This window comes from Fundulus heteroclitus, chromosome 1 (genome assembly GCF_011125445.2).
Source record: "Fundulus heteroclitus isolate FHET01 chromosome 1, MU-UCD_Fhet_4.1, whole genome shotgun sequence".
Taxonomy (NCBI): Eukaryota; Metazoa; Chordata; class Actinopteri; order Cyprinodontiformes; family Fundulidae; genus Fundulus; species Fundulus heteroclitus.
Genome location: NC_046361.1, coordinates 18,198,112 through 18,214,614, shown reverse-complemented (window position 1 = coordinate 18,214,614; position 16,503 = coordinate 18,198,112). Strand labels below are relative to the sequence as shown.

At 43.2% G+C, this 16,503-nt stretch overlaps 1 protein-coding gene across 4 annotated transcripts in view; it reads left to right on the top strand.

Annotated features, from left to right (window-relative positions):
* rerea (arginine-glutamic acid dipeptide (RE) repeats a) overlaps window positions 1-16,503 on the top strand; it is a 164,145-nt gene that overhangs the window by 64,039 nt on the left and 83,603 nt on the right. For all 4 annotated transcript variants that reach the window (XM_036136822.1, XM_036136819.1, XM_036136827.1 and 1 more), the window contains exon 3: window positions 1,594-1,664. In XM_036136822.1, the coding sequence (XP_035992715.1) occupies window positions 1,594-1,664 (71 nt within the window). The remainder of the gene's footprint in view (window positions 1-1,593; window positions 1,665-16,503) is intronic.

Below are 16,503 nucleotides of genomic sequence, written 5' to 3'. Positions count from 1 at the left end.
ATGCTATAAAATCGTTTTAAGCTCTTGCTGTTTTTTTTTTGAGTGAAATATCTCTGGTGGTTACATTGTACTTGATGCATCATATTGCTTTTTCTATGATTTATGGGAGAGAGCAAGCTGGTCTGGGTGACAAAGGAAAAAGCCACATTTAGGGCATCGCCTTGTAAAAAATCAAAAAAGTAAAAGCAATTCGTCTTTAATTGCAGGGGCGTTGTCTGGACCTGAAAAATCTGAGAGTAATCCAACCTTTTTATTTGAGTATGTTTAATCAGTGGGGGGAAAAGTGAGACAAAAGTCACAAGTACCAAACTTATTCGTACCATTAAGAATCCCTTTTACTATAAATAAGCTAAAGCGGTTTTTGTAACGTAAGCTTTACTGTTTTAAGTTAATCTGACTGTCTAGGAACATCTAATCAGTAATTCATTATTGCCTCGTTAGAGTCCATGGTGATAATTATGGAGTCTTTACATAGAATGAGATCTAAATTAAAACCTGGAGGCTTCTGACACAAACATGAAATCACTCCAGGTGGGTGTGACATGAATTAGAGGCTGAATATCAGGACAAATACCTCCTATCTGTTGCTAAGTGTGGTGGAGACTCGGTCACGCCTCATCCAGAGGCCCTGGCAACCTTGTGGGGCGCATGGCAGAGAATCAGTAGGTGTCCTAAGTGCTGCCTGGCTACAAATCTTTGAATTTTTTTTTTTTTTTTTTATAAAACACAAAAATAAATATTTCTTTTTGTAAAAAGATAAGAAAATCTGCACTTTTGTGGCTCATGAGTACTTTACTAAAAGGTTTTGACAGAGAGAATGTGAATTAAAAGAGAAATGGTCAAAGATCCATGGAGAAGACTAAATGTCTGAACAGACTATCAATAATTGTCACTGGTGATTTGCTTCTACAAAATCACATTATAAAGAGATGAAGAAATGAATCTTAATTAAAACTTGGATTTCTGCATCAGATTATGCTACAATAAAAAACAAAAACAAAAAAAAAACCTGAGTTAATTTCTAATGCTTTTTAAACATCTTTGCCATTAAACGTGGCTGGCACTACGCGCTTAGAAAATTATCCCTGTAAATGTGTTTGAGAGTCAGTTTATAACATGCAAGGAAAATCGTCAAATGTCAGAAAACGAGTTGCTCCCCGCCATCGTTGCTCCCCGGCATCGTTGCTCCCCGCCATCGTTGCTCCCCGCCATCGTTGCTCCCCGCCATCGTTGCCTCCATGGTTACGGCCATGCAGGGGTGACTCCGGGCGGTGGGGGGGTGTTGGATGGGGATGAGGTTAAAGTCAGGGTTGCTCACTGGTGTATAAACGCAGAGGAACAATAACATAATTCCCCTTGAGCGTAATGTTTGCTTTGGAAAGGCAACCTTGTAGCGCTCCAAAAGTCTTTAATCCTATTACTCGCATTCCAATTGAATTTGACTGGAGGAGACAAATGTCTTTTCAGCAGAGGTAACGGCACAAGAACTAATGTATTGCCGAGTCTGGCTGCTTAACGTCACGAAAGCTCTGATAAGTGTGAACGTCGTCTCTAAAACCCTTTTTTTTTTCCCTTTCAATTTCTCACTTGCAGATTGTGTGTACATCGAGAGCCGGCGACCCAATACTCCGTACTTCATTTGTAGCATTCAGGATTTCAAGCTGGTGAGTAGATTTCTCTGCGCTTCTCTCCCTCTGCTCACCCGAGATGCGGCACGAACCAATCAAGCTGGGTGTTTAATGGCGGAAAATTGCTCTGAAGCAGGAAGCCTGTGCTGCTTGTGGCTGTGGTTTGCATGGAGGCTGGTTTTAAAAATGACTTTTTTGTCCCGAGTTTTGTTGCCTGGACAAACATAAAGGCCCACAGGGACTGTGCTTTGAGTATTAGCCACGTTTGCAGGCCGCTGCGCGTTGTGTGTAATAATGCTGGTAATGAAAATATAGATGTTTGTAGATGCACTTAATTGATTTAATGAAGGAAACCCTCACCAGTCTTAAATTGATTTTTCTGCAACCTAATGTGGCCAAATTACCTCTTTCCCCTGCATAAAGAAAGAAATTAGTTTTTAATTTGCTGCAAGAATGGCTGATTCATCAAGCTCAGTCAGTTTAGCAAGGAGCTGCTTGTTTTCTTAGCAATAGGACACACAGACACACACACACACACACACACACACACACACACAGACAGAGTTGTAGTTAGTTGTCTTGCACCGTCTTCTTCAAGGGAAGCTGCATGTTAGCTCACCACAACAGATTAGTCTTTGTTGTCGCAGATGAAAGACGGTGCATTATTTTCGGAGAGATGCAGATACTTTGCTTCACCGACACACGAGTCATAAATATTTCACAGCCTCGTGCCCATCATGCAGAAACTCTTTCAAGTAATACGCGCTGTGTGTGTGTGATCTCGGTTAGCTTTCCTGTTCCCCTGTGTTTTATCACCATCTGTAATAATGTTCTTGTTTTTTTTTTGGGTTTTTTTTGTTTTTTTTGTGTGTGTCGGCTGTTTTCCTGAGTGATCAGGATCTTCTTGACAACCAAGTGTATCTTCACGAGCTAAACCTGAAATCACACGTCCAGATTGGTTGCTTTTTAATTGTTCTCTTGTGTGATGATTTTGTTCAGGTTTTTGTGGTTTGCAACTGTCTTTTTAAGCTCAAACATAAGCGGAATAGCTTATTGAATCGGTTATGTTGCCAGATGAAAACAGGGCTATGCTTTTTCTGGAGGGATCATTGATTGGCTGGCTGTCTGAGCAGCGCACCCAAGGGCCAAATGCTCAAACTTAACCAACTCCACAAATTCTGCCCTTATGAAAGAAGAAAGTTTGCCCTAAGCCATACAGGGGGGCCACATTAAGCGTGTGATAGAAGGTGCTCTAATCCAGGGGTTCCCAAAGTGGGGGTCGTGAGATGATCTGATGCTAATTTGCTTAAAAAGATTTAGCATTTTCTTATGTGTGAAACAGATTTCACAGTATAACTTTACAAGAGGCTCCACCTTTCTCATCTTAACACCGGTGGAAGGCCGCACTGTCTTGTAAGAGGTTTTGCAAAAATTCTGACTTTATTCTTGTAATTTTACAATTTTATTCTCCAAATTTCCAAGAGAAAAAAGAATGGGGTCACCAGCCTCAGGTAGTAATTTAGGGGGTCTCAGGCTGAGAGGTTTGGGAACCACTGCTCTCACCAAATCTGCCAAAAGATTACGCTTTATGTAAAAACCAACATTTGCAGATTGCGCCAAACACTGAACATCACAAAAAGAACACCATACCCATCGGAAAACACGGTGGTGGCAGCATCATGCTGTAATAATCAGTCCAAAATGTAGTTTTTTGGCAACATGAAAAGTTACATTTGGCTGCAAACTAACCCCACCCGTAAAAAAAACACCCATCTTACAGTATGTATATATATATATATATATATATATATATATATATATATATATATATATATATATATATATATATATATATATATATATATATATATATAGATATATATATATATATATAGATATATATATATATATATAGATATATATATATATATATAGATATATATATAGATATATAGGAGAGAGAGAGAGAGAGATAGATAGATAGATAGATAGATATCAGAGCAATCATGGACTAAAGGCTGATAGCTGCAGAAGACGGGACTGGGGTTGACTTTCTAACGTGACAGTGAGCCTAAGCAAATGTTGTGTTGGTCCATCATATGAAATTCCAATCAAACACATAAGAGTTTTTGGGTTTTAATCTGAGCAAAGTGTCAACAGGTTTGCCAGGCGCTGTGCCAGGTCGTGTGCAGCCGGTCAGGCCCAGTGAGGTGTGCATGTTTTGGATGCTCTTTTGTCAATGAAGGGCAGTTCTTGAGCGTCCAGGAGGGTTTAGGACTCGCAGCCAGCTCCCCACAGCAGCCTGGCTTTAAGCGGATTGTTGCTAGAAAGCGCTGAGGATTGCGAAATTGCCCTTTACTCGCACACATACAGTTGGGCCTGAAAAAAAAAAAAGCTCCGCACCTGCATTGTGGTTAAAGGGGGCGCGGAGAGGTGCGGGGGCAGTTAGAGGTAATTGTCCAGAGAGCGAGAGAGAGACAGAAAACTGACTGCATTAGCTGACCTCTCCCTTCAACTCTCTGTATCTGTCTCTCTGTGACTCCCTCCCCCAGTCCATCTGTAATTAATGACCAGCCATCTGCATGCTTCAGTGTGTACGAGCAGACTACACTCTTGTCCTCCTATGTTAAAACAACGAGCCCCGCTGGCTTTTTAAACAACTACAGTGTTTTTCAGTGAGTCCACTTTGTCACAGGGCGACAAATCACAACAAAAAAAAAAAAAATGGCTGCTATTCTGGGTGCTGCTAAAAAAAAAAAAAAAAAAACAGGGATTATACGGAAAAAGAAAGACAGAACTATTTAGTGAAATATAATGAGTGGGGTTATGGTGCACATCCTTGTAATGATGCATTAAAAAACAACATAATAACCACCATTCTCTTTTTTTTCTCTCATTTCCTCCTGCCTCTTTGTCCTTCCTCCACCTTTTCTTGCTTCACAAATTATTGATCCCCCCCCCCCTCCACCCCCCGCCATTCATGGTGTAACAGGGCTTCAGAGGCACAGCGTAGAACAACATCATTTTATTGGTGCTGTACCAAACAAGCCCCATCAATATTACCCTTCTCGCAGCCATCTCCATTTTCTTGCCAATCTGATCCAGTCTTTAAGCTGACAGTGTCACTTGTGTTCTTTATCTAATGACCTGTGAATCCAATTAGCGCTGCGTATAAACCGTGAATGCAGCCGTGTGCTGCAAGAACCGGCTGCCCTCTTTTGCTCGTCGTTCAACGTGCCATTTCTTTCAGAAACGCACAGATTAGATCTTCTGTACAGAAACTCCCACTTTTGGCAATAACGCATGCAAAAAAAACCAAAGAGAGATTGGAGGGGAGGAACAAAATCAATTGTTAGATCATGATTGGGGTCATCCTTGACTTGGAGGACAATCATTTTCCTTCGCTTGTTTACTCAACAGTGGCAGCCGCGGTGCCCACTGCAACCTCTCTGACTTATTGATCCGCTCGTATAGATTTCACCCTCCTGCCTTCCTCCTAACATGTCTGCTCCGCCACAAAGAACACCGTTGGACAGCTAACGCTCTGAATTTCTACTCAAATAAATGTTATTTGGCCAAATGCTGACCCTCAAATCTCAGCCTATATTTAAAAAAAAAAAAAAAATGAAGTAAGCAAACATTTAATGTCGTCAACGTAGCATTTGTTAAAGTTTTCCTGTTGTTGTTGTTGTCTGTGTCAGACATTTGTCTTATTTACCAAATCCCACGCCCAGACCTCATTAAAATCCTAAAACCTGTATCATGTGCGTCTTTGAAAAACTGTGCAATAAAACAACGCTGCAGTCGATCAGAATCACACCATCCTGTCGATGATGTTCTGGACACTTTAAATACTCTTGCTATGTCGAAGGAGTCGTCAATGTGGGAAAACATGGCTTATCGGCCAGAGGAGCAGAATTAGTATTTGCAGGGTTTTTTTTTATGTGGGTGCATCCCCAGTTTGACGTTGTGAACACCTTCAGACAATAAAGCAGCTGCTTGATCAACAGTCGGCAGCATCATCTCTCCTCTGACCCTGACGTCACCGATCAATCTTCCTTTTCTTACCTTAACCGGCTCCTCCGTCTCCATTTCTCTCACTCTCATCCATCTGTCTCTACACCTCATCCCTCCCTTCTCCCCCTCTCCTCCTTATCTGTTGTCACTCACCTCCCTCCCTCCCTCCCTCCCTCCCTGCCTCCCTCTCATCCTGTGTTGGGAGTCATTGTGTCCATGTCCTCGACGCTCATTGACCCTCCTACCTCCCTCTCTGCTTGTAGCTAACCTCATTTGCTGTTATTGGCCAAGTCAGCTGTGTTCTGTCCTCCCCCCCCCCTTTTCTTCGTCACATCCTTCTCTCTCTGTTTCCTCCCAGCTTCTCTGTCTCACCCCCCCCCCACCCCCCTCCTTTCCTCTTTCACTAATGGAGTGATTGCAGCATTTCTCCCTCTGGGATCGAGGGGGATTGAGGAGCCTAGTACACCATCATACGCCATCACACACCCACACACATTCACTCTCCCACTGTGAGCCCACCACACACACACACACACAGACACACACACACACACACACACACACACACACACACACACACACACACACACTCCCAGGAATCTCCACCCAAGGATCTTCCTGCTTCTGGACATTTAATTAGAGCCACGCACAATGCAATTATCTCGCCACAAGTCCATCTCGCATGTTGTGGGTCTGAGCAGCTCGGGGAGTTGTTCTTAGTCACGTGGCCGGCGCGTAACGTTTTGTGCACGTTGTATTTTTAGTCTTTATCTGTTTTAATCAGGCTGTATTGTTTGTTTATAGCTGACAGAGACGTGCTTTCTCTCCGCTTGTGAAGCGTGTTTCAGCAAACGCTGCCCTCTGTGTTGTGCGTTCTGCACTAGCAGGAACGCAGCTCGTCTCTGGTTTTTAAGCTCGTTTGCTCGCGTCGGTCTAATTTATGAGACGCGTAGCAACAAAAAGGCTGCTCATAAGTCATAATTCATGCTGGGGGGGGTGTTGGCTGTTTATCTTACAGGCAAGATTTGTGGAAGGGGATTTGGCTGTCCCCTAAATGTCTAATAATCAGTGACGTCTGGCTAAAGGACGGGTTTTAATTGATGTCATCCTTCGCCAGCTTTTGTTTTGGCTTCTTTGATTTGTCTTTTTATTACTAGAGATGCAACAAACAGGGTTTTTCTGACCAGCATTGATTTCCACGATAGTTGTTTAGGAGTATAACACAGAAGAGACAAAATGCATTTTTTATGATAAAGGTAGTACTGTAGTTTGGAATGCAGCAGGAAAGAAGGGAATCAACACATCATCCCCCTTTGTGCGTCAAACCCTGGGTTTTTACTGTACTTTCTGTTGGTTGATTTATGTGTAGACTGGAAATCATCTGAGTTCTTAGTTTCGATGCATTTAATGGAAGGGGAAAAATCCAGTTTTTCAGTATTTCATCTGCAGATCATGGATTGTAGCCATCAGCGTTTGCTCTTTCCAAACCCAAACCACTCAGATAAATCTTTATTATTCTGAGGGGCTCCGTAAAGATAAAAGTTGGAACTGGATTTATGTTGTAATTTGTGTGAAGCACTTTGTTTTCTTTCCTTAATTAATTTATGAAGAGACTTATTAGATTTACTGCAACAACTTTTCTTCACCCGAGCACCTAAGTGGCCGTTTTTGCAGATAGACTTGAAACCTGAACAAGACCCAGAATGCAGGCGCAATTAGAGCTGAGTAAAGATACCATGGCGGCGTGCTTTTAAACACGTTTCCCTGGTTTATTGTGTGCAGCCTGGACTGGGCTTGGGGACATCAGTGCTGCTAAGGGATGCAGAGAATATAAAAAACGGTTACGGGTATATACAGGGTATAAGTTCAAGCTCTTTAGGGCGTAGTTGCATTGGTCGAACCCTCCTCCACCTGTTGCTGCACACTTCAGTCAGCGGGCGGAAAGATGGATCTGTGTTTATTTACTGACAAGAAAGACCGTTTGGCTGTTTGGAGATATTTGCATAAAACACCAACAGGCTTGTCATGTGGACACTTGTCACTTGTCACTCTTATTAAGCTATCGTTATTTTAAAACCACGGTTCAAAAGCTGAATGCAGTGTAATAATAATAATAATAATACTTTGGACTTGTAATACACTTTTATATTTAAAAAAAAAATCCCAAAGTGCTACATAGTAAAACGGGTAAGTGCTAAAAAATATGTCTGTTATGCAGCTGAATGCATGTAGGCTACCGGAGCAGATGGCCTTACTGATTGTTAAGATGCTAAAGCGCTTTCTGCACAATAAGCACCTGATAACAATCAAACTGCTGCATTTTGACTCAGGGTTCTCCGACAGGGAGAATCTCCTGCTCATCCGGACATATATTCACCGCCGTGGTTGTAAAACGCGCTGCTGTATGTTCGCTGTCATGTCACAACCTGTATGGTTTTGCATGTCACACATGCGCATCAACTGGAAATCATAGTTTCCATCACTTAGCTGGAGCTCGTCATATCGCCCTGAAAAAAAAAAAAGCCACGTATTCAAAGCCCCATAATTAAAAATGTTTGATAAAGATGCAAATATATGTGCATAAATATGCATTCTTAACATGAGCAGCTATTAGTTTTTCAGCAGACCTTGACTTACAGGCCTAATGGAATCCAAAGTGCTTTGAATTAGCTTAACAATGAAATCCACAGGCTAATTAACTTCTGTCCATCACGCACTCAGATCAATGAAAACATTTCACTTGATGTGCGTTTGCTGTCGAGTAAGTCCTTTCCGTCCATCTTTCCGTGGTCTGGTCTCTCCCTTTTATTCGCAGCAGCAGAGTCAGTGGTCTGTGATGATGCATGCTGCAGGAACTCAGTGGATGTGACAGTCCTGGGCTGGAAAGCTCAGCTTCTGTGCTGAGACTAAAGAGTCTCCCATCGCTGCCGAGGCACCCAGATGATGGCAGCTGGATGACTAGACAGTTGTGGCTTCTCTCTTTGTCACTGCCTAGAAGCTGGAGTTTCCCCTCTTTATCTTCCCATTTCTCCCCCCCCCCCACCACCCCACTCGTGACCACCCTTCCACACCCACCCCCAACATTTGAAATGCAATTATGGATCAGTGAGCACCACCATCAGTCGCGCTTCTTGTTAATATTTATCAAGTAGAGCAGCAGCCGCTGCCATCTCCTGAGAGCGGGGCGCTCCAGTCATTAGAGGCTATTTTCTGCGCGCCTGTATTTGTGTTCGCTTCATTCCCTCATTCCAGAGTCCACTCAGCTGCTGGGAGCGAGCTGGTACATTTCACAGGCATCAACGTGTGGCCATGTGGGCATACACAGTTCTGTGTGTGAGTTGCTGTCTTAAGTGCCTGCCTGTCTTTGTGCACTCTGTGAGGAAGCGGCTCTGACAAGGGCATCTAGCTGTCTATAGACGGGTCTGGCCAGGCTAGCTGGCTGCCAGCTGTTTGATCGAAGCGTGCCTGTTTGCCTCTGAGTAGCAGGCCTAATGCAGTAAGAACCACAGCCAGTAAAACACTAGGGCTGAACAATTAATCGCATTTTCAATATAATCGCGATTTTAAAAAACGCAATTTCCAAATCGCAGAGGTCTACAATTTTTGGCTATGTAACAATCAGGGAGTCAGACTCGTCCTTTAGGCGTTGGTAAAATGTTTAAAGTGGGTTTGCCTTCACGTGGAAGGGAAAAGGGTTGCAGCAGTGAGATAATCTAAATGTACTTGTTTTAGAGTTTATATAATCATACATAGCATTAAGTTCTGGTCAATCAGTTTAATACATAGACATGCTTGTTGGTTGCACTTTATGTTCAACAAGAATTGACGTCCCAATCAATTAAAAGCTGTTCTCTTGAATAATATTCTGACAACAGCATTAAATCGCATTAAATCGCAATATTAAGATACAAAATTGCATTTAGATTATCTTCCAAAATCGTTCAGCCCTATAAAACACTCAGTGTCCCGTGATGGTAGGACTGGGCAATATGGACTTAAAATGTTATCACGATATATCACGATAAAATCGACCATAAAAGATTATTTACAGCTTCTTGCAGCTTTTTCGGTAACTGCGTGGCTCTGAGTGCATATCAGTTAGCCCAATAAATGTAAATGTTGTGCTTAAAAAACATTTAATAGTGTAATTAATTTTGACATGCGTGTCATTCAGTTATATAAATGAACTGCAAACTGCACAAAGCAACTGCATTTAGTATTTTTTTTTATTTAATGTTGTTTATGATGATCTGAAGAAAACAGCAAAAATAACAATAGTGGCTTTTTTTTGGAGGGTTTTCAACACCACTAGTTGGAATTTACCGTTATCACAATAAACTTGAATTCTTATCGCAATAAGAAATTTTCCGCGCTAATGATAAAAACGATACGATAAAGGCCCAAACCGACTTGATGGTCACCTGTATTCAGACTGACATGAGATCAGAGCCTTTATGCCAAATTTAAGCCTAAAGAGTCTATTTACTATTTAAACAAACAGATTAAAAAAAAAATGTACTAAGTTTTGAGAATGTATTAATAGCACTTCAGCTATTTCACATTGTGTCACGTTAAAACCAAACAGAGCAATGTGTTTTTATTAGGATTGAATGCAATTGGCCAACACAAACGAGCACAGGACTGTAAGGTGGGAGGAAGATCATACATGGTTTGAAGATGTTTTATCTGCAAATATAAGTCAGCAACCAGCTGCCTTCAGAGGCCAGCTCTGAGTAAAACGAGTCCACCTCCATCTAATCCAGTCTGAGCATAAATCCAGCTGAAGGGTGAAGGCCTCAGAGAACAGCAACATGGAGGCCAAGGAACACAGCAGACAGGTCAGGGAGGAAGTTTTAGATATTTGAAGCAAGTTAGTCAAGCTAATGTTGGTCGGCTCCATGAAGTCCCATTAAAATAAAGCATTTGTGTTTGTAATCTCTCAAAGTGCACGATTGCTTTGGCGCTGTGTTTGACAAATAAAGTAATAAGTTGAGGCTATAAGTTGTTATTTTTATTTTAAGGTGACCTTCCTCACAATGTCACATTAGATTGCTGCTCCTCTATGAGGTTTAATCCCGCCTTTTCCCCCCCATTCTCCCCTCTTCCGTCTCTCCACACTTGAGTTTTCACTGAGGGTGAAGCCTTTAATCCATTCTTTGTAATAACATTAGGTCATTTAGCCGAGGTGGCGGGGTCACAAGCTGCAGCAGCTGCTGTTTCTGTGCAAACACGCTTTAAAGCAGTCACGGCCTGCAACACGGCGGCGTATTAGTCCTTACTCTGGTGTCAGCTTGCATGCTTGGATCGGTGCTCGGTTTAAACAGAGACAGGCATGCATCGCTCAGACAGCTCCAGAACCGTGTCTCTTCAGGGAGGCAGGTGAGATTGATTGTCAACATGTGCACGGTGATAAATTAATAAAGCAGCCAAAAGTTGAGCCGACCCGTTTCAGACCCAGATAGAGCCGCGTTCAGCCCTCCTAGTGGGTTGGAAAACTACTCGGCTCTCGCTGCGGCTTCTGGCCGCCTCTTTTTTATCCGTTTGGGGCCAAAAGCGCTCTTCTTTCTCCTTTTTATGTTGCTTTACCTAAATGTTGCCATGGAAACCAGCTGTTCAGCCAATAGGATGGTGTCTTTGTCTCTCGGATAGACTATAGGGCAGAGTGAAATCAGAAGAGTTTTATGTGTTGATTACTTTCCCAGATGGGGAGTGGGTGCAGCCTGCTGACAATGGAAGGGGGGGGGGGGAGGTTTAGTCATGCTGGAGGGAGGGGGGGGCATGAGGCTATTTAAAAGCTCAATCAATGGTCACCTCCTCGTTGGTTACTAAATTATTCAACAGAGAAGACTTTCATCAGAGAGATCCACGTTATACTGAAGACCTTGTTGCTGCCATTTAAATACAACTACCAAGCTCTGCTAAGCAAAGCAAAATAATGTAGCACAACTTCACATGTTTTCTCTCTAAAGCTTCTCCCGGGGGGGAGAATATTCCTTCTTAAAGTTTCCCTCCCAAAGGGGATTGATCAGCCGCTCTCTGTTAAATGTAATGTATCGTTGCGTTTTATCTTAAGGGCTTTATACGATCACTCAGTCATCTGGAAGTGTCTGAATTTGTGAGTGTAACCCACCGTCTTTCTCTTGGTTTCTTTTTTTTTTTTTTTTTTTTCTCGCCCATTTCTTTTTGTAATGTAATCAGAGCAATTTGAAGCCGGACTGAACAGAAACCTACATCCTGTGAAATTACCATGAACACAAAGCAAGACTTTCCCTTTCATAATCGCTGAGTATTTGCTAACTCACAACAAACGAGCTTCTGAGGTTGTAAACTATGCCCACCTCACAGACTTTGATCCTACATCTGTGCTTTGTTTCCTGTTCTGTTTGGGTTTTTATTTTATTTATTTAGTTTTGCGAAGGTCCGGCCTAGAAGAGCCGACGCGGCACGGAGACGTTGGTGTTTTGTTGTGGACACGGTGAAAAGATCACACAGACGCTCTGGTCCGGTGACACTTGTTAAATTGGCCGAGCGGGCGTTCCTGCAGGAACGTAAACGGCTCAGTGGGTGGTTGGATGCCATGGTGGAGGATTTAAGTGCACTTTGAAGGAAAACAAATAAAAACACCGGAACTTTTTCAAACTGGTGTATTTCACATAAGTAAAAGGGACACACGACTTTCACGCCTTTGTTTTTAATGCTAATTTAAAAGTATATGTTGCCTTCACTCTGGCGCCCCTTCAAAAGATGCCGGGTAACTAATTGTCTTTAATGAAGAGCTGTCAAACGCCTCAGAGGTTTGCCAGAGAGCCTTGGTGAGCAAAGGTGGGGTATATTTAAAGGCATCGGAGCAAAGGAGGCTAACAATGCAAGCCACACATTTCTATCCGTGTTGATCTGTCGCACCAAATCCCTGAACAAGGCGCTGTAGTTATGACTGGGACGTTGTTCCTTCAGCATTTTATTTTTTATTTTTTTCAGCGTCTCAGTGGCTGCGCTGAGCGTTGCTCTAAAAACATAATTTCCCGTGTCTTCCTCAGTCACCCGGCACCGAGTGAGCAGACACTAAACACATTTGTGCGGACCGGTGACGCTTTAATTGGATTGCCCTCTGCTCTGAAAATGGGAGGCTAATTTTAACCCTCCCTCCTAGTCTTCTTCCACATTACCGCTTTTCTTCGGTCGCCTCTCTCTCCTCACTCCTCACTCCCCTCCCTACTGTCGAAGTAGATATCTGGCGTGCTTCACCGCTGGTTCTCAGCTCAGCTCGGTGTAATTTCCAGCTTGTCCAATGTGTGACATGCCAATAAAATCCGAATGAGAGAGAGAACAGGAGAGGAGGAGGAGGAAGGGAGGGAGGGGTGGAAAGGCTGCGACGCCGTGGAAGCGGAGATTTACAGTGGTATCGAGTTCACACGCTTCCACCGGGGTCTTATTTTTTTTTTTGTTCCCCCTCCTCTCTTTCTCCATTAAAGAACACATGGTGCAAATTAACTCCTGCCAGCAGGGAGAGGAGAGGAGAGAGGGAAGGAGGGCATCAGTCAAAAGAGAGGAGCAGGCAGGAGCAGGAGGAAATTTCAGGGATTGCTTGTGAGGTCTGAGGAATGTCTACACCCCTGTACCTTGAACCCGCCGCCTCGCACGGCCTTTAAAACAACAGCAACATCCCCACAGGCGGGCCGGCCGCGGCGGCTCCCCCCCCCCCCTAAAGCAGCAATCTTATACAGACCCGCTGACATTTTGTACATGTGTTGCAGCTTGACTCCCAGCTCACCCCATCTATCCTCCATCTCTGAATGCTTGTTGATCTAATGCGAGACAACTGGTGCACATGTGCTCGCGCTTTGATCAGGAAGCGAAGGATCTCTGCGTGTTTAAGGATCGCTCATATACTGTTTCCCAAAGCCAAGTCGGCCAGGATGTACACCACGGGGCAAAACTGTCAAAACCTCTTGTAATTTCTCTCTGCTCTCCCCGATTCGACCATCTGCTGTGTGTCAGCTCCTCGGCTATGCGTTGGGTTCTGTTTTGTGCGTCAAAGCGTTTTTGATTGGCTGCTGCGGCGGCTCAAACGAACGCGCGGTACGGTTTTTCAGTTTTGCCAAAAACAAATCGGAACCAGCGTATCAGTTTTTTTTTTCCCTCCAGCTTGAGTTTGTGGTTGTAGCAAAACGACGTTATTAAAATTGGAAACGTCAAAGTGGGCTACTTTCTCAGGGCACCTAATGAACCAAGAGGCTTAAGGTGGGATTTAAAAAATAATTTGTTGCCTAGGTCGTCCATGTGAAGACACGGCACTCACTCCTCCCTTGATTTTAGAGATGGACGAATCACCTTTGGTCCCCGTGACTCGTAAATCGTCCACGTGCCTGAAAAAGAAAAGTAAAAAGTAGGGCTGAAAGATTTTGGAAAATAATCTAATTGGGATTTTTTTTTTTTCTTAATATTGCGATTTAATGCGATTTTTTTTTTTTTTTTTTTTTTTTTTTCCAGTTTAATTTATCATGTCTTTTTAAACGTATACAAACAACAAATCAATTTGTTTCCTCGCTGTGCAGATTAGTCGCGAAAACACCCACAGCATCTAAACTCAGAGGAGTAATGATTGCGTTCTGCCTACGATATATTTCAACCAAAATTGCAATTTTGACTTTTCTCTGCGTTAACTACAAGCAACAACAATGGCGTCTAAATAAAGACGTTTGTGAGCAAGGACTATTTAAAACAAGAACTTTTAATGTTTCTATTAATCAGAATATTATTCAGGAGAACAGCTTTTAATTGATTTGGACATCAATCCTTGTTGAACATAAAGTGCAACCAACAAGCAAGTCTATGTATTAAACTGATTGACCTGTACTTAATGCTATATATGATTATATAAACTCTAAAACAAGTAATAAAATTAGATTATCTCACTGCTGCAACTGTCTTCCCTTCCATGTGGAGCAAACCCACTTTATGCACGTGTCTAATTCCCTGATTGTTACATAGCCAAAAATTGCAGACTCTGCGATTTGGAAATTGCGTCTTTTTAAATCGCGATTATATTGAAAATGCGATTAATTGTTCAGCCCTAGTAAAAAGCCAGGAGAGTAGTTCCTCTGGGAATTATCAGGTGAGAAACATTTTTGAATGTTTCATGAAGGTAGGTGAGGGTTTGTTAAGTAACTTAAACGCCTCACAAAACAAGTTTAATTCCATATTCTGTGACGTGAACTCTGATGCCGGGTCAGTTGTTTTTAAGAGAAAGCAGAAAGTCAGGTTGAAACTGTGAGTTTCCTACTTCAGCAAACAAAACCTTAAAAACTGCTTTTCCCCTCCAGACACACAGGAGGAGGATTATGTATTTTCCGTGTGGTGCGTCACGTTTCCGCCCGCTGCGGTCGGCGTAGCATGCGCTTTGATGGGCGAGTCTAAATTGTTTTTGCCTGTCTGTCACTGCCAGCGGATCGACTGGGTGAACCACAGCTGCCAGTGCTCGGGGGGAGGGGGGGGTGGCTTCACCACACTCGTGCACATACTTTATTTAGTCTGCGGATAGGTGTCTGAGCTTCTTTTTTTTTTGTTTTCCACAGTGGAGATGGCAGACTTTATTATTCCTTCATTGTGCAGCTCTCATCGCTGTGAACCGTCCTAACCTCTACAATCTCCTCCATCCCCCCCCCCTCCGCTCTTTGTGAGAACAGACCTCAAGACCCGCTCTCTTTTCTTTCCACTCCTAATCTCTTCCAAACACGATTCCCACTGAGATTCCCCTGCAAAACCCTGTTTGTTTTTGTTTTTTTGCCTCAGTCCTGAAAGCGTGCTACAAAGCAGCATAAACACCGTCCGCGATGGTAAAGACATTTCCTGCCATCAAAGGGGCCGAGCTGCGCTATCCCCCCCTCAGTAGCTGTATTCATTTCTGCTTCCCGCCACGCTCACATGCTCTTTGTTCCTCGCTTTATAGGAATGTACTTAACAGTTCGGCTGTGTTGTGTTTGGGAACAGAGCCGCCTTTGTTCCAGCAGGCGGTTAACACTTGTATACAGAGCAAAGGAGTCTGCATTATTAAGCTCAGTTAAATTAGCTGAACCACTATTTTAATGAAAAGATTTAAAATATGCAGACCTCCCTAAAGTCTCCTTCTCCCCCTCTCAAGTCTCTTGTGTCTTGGCCGCTGTGTAAAGGCTTCTTTCTGTCTGTGGTGCAGTCGTGAAGACGAGCTGCTGCATTTCAGTCTGTATGGAGCTTTATCTGACCCGCTGCTTAAAACGTTTCTGACCCAATTAGCTGCTAAAACAAGCTTAGGGGCGTTTAGATTCTTTTTGAAGCAACAGCAGAGCAGGTTTATTATTCAGTGCAGGAGAAACCTTAACTATTTAAGTTCACACACAAACCAGACTTCAGAAGATAATCACTTTATCTTGTAAAATTTCTATCTCTTCAAATGGCTCCCCTGGTTTTCTGCCTATTCCTCCGTGTGGGATGTGAGCATCACAAAATATTTTTACACTCCTACAACAGAGGATAGACTAAAAAAAGACACGTTCCTCCTCACACTTCTCCTTCTGCCTTCACACTCCTTGTCAGGTGAAACGGGGAAAATTTAATGTGCAACCCAGTCCGAGTGGCTAATGGAGCTGGTTAATGAGCGCATAGACTCCCTCCATCGTGGGGGGGAGGGCGAGGAGGCGCCACGGAGGTGATCGAGACCCTCGTCTCTGCGGGTTCGCTGCATGGAGAGACGGTGACCTTCCCGTAGAGTGGAGTTGTGCAAACATTTACTCACAAACGCTTACCTCATTTCGTCAGCGCGCACACCGAGGCAGCGCTCGTGTTTACACTTTTTATCTGCGGGTTTGTGACAGGATCTTGA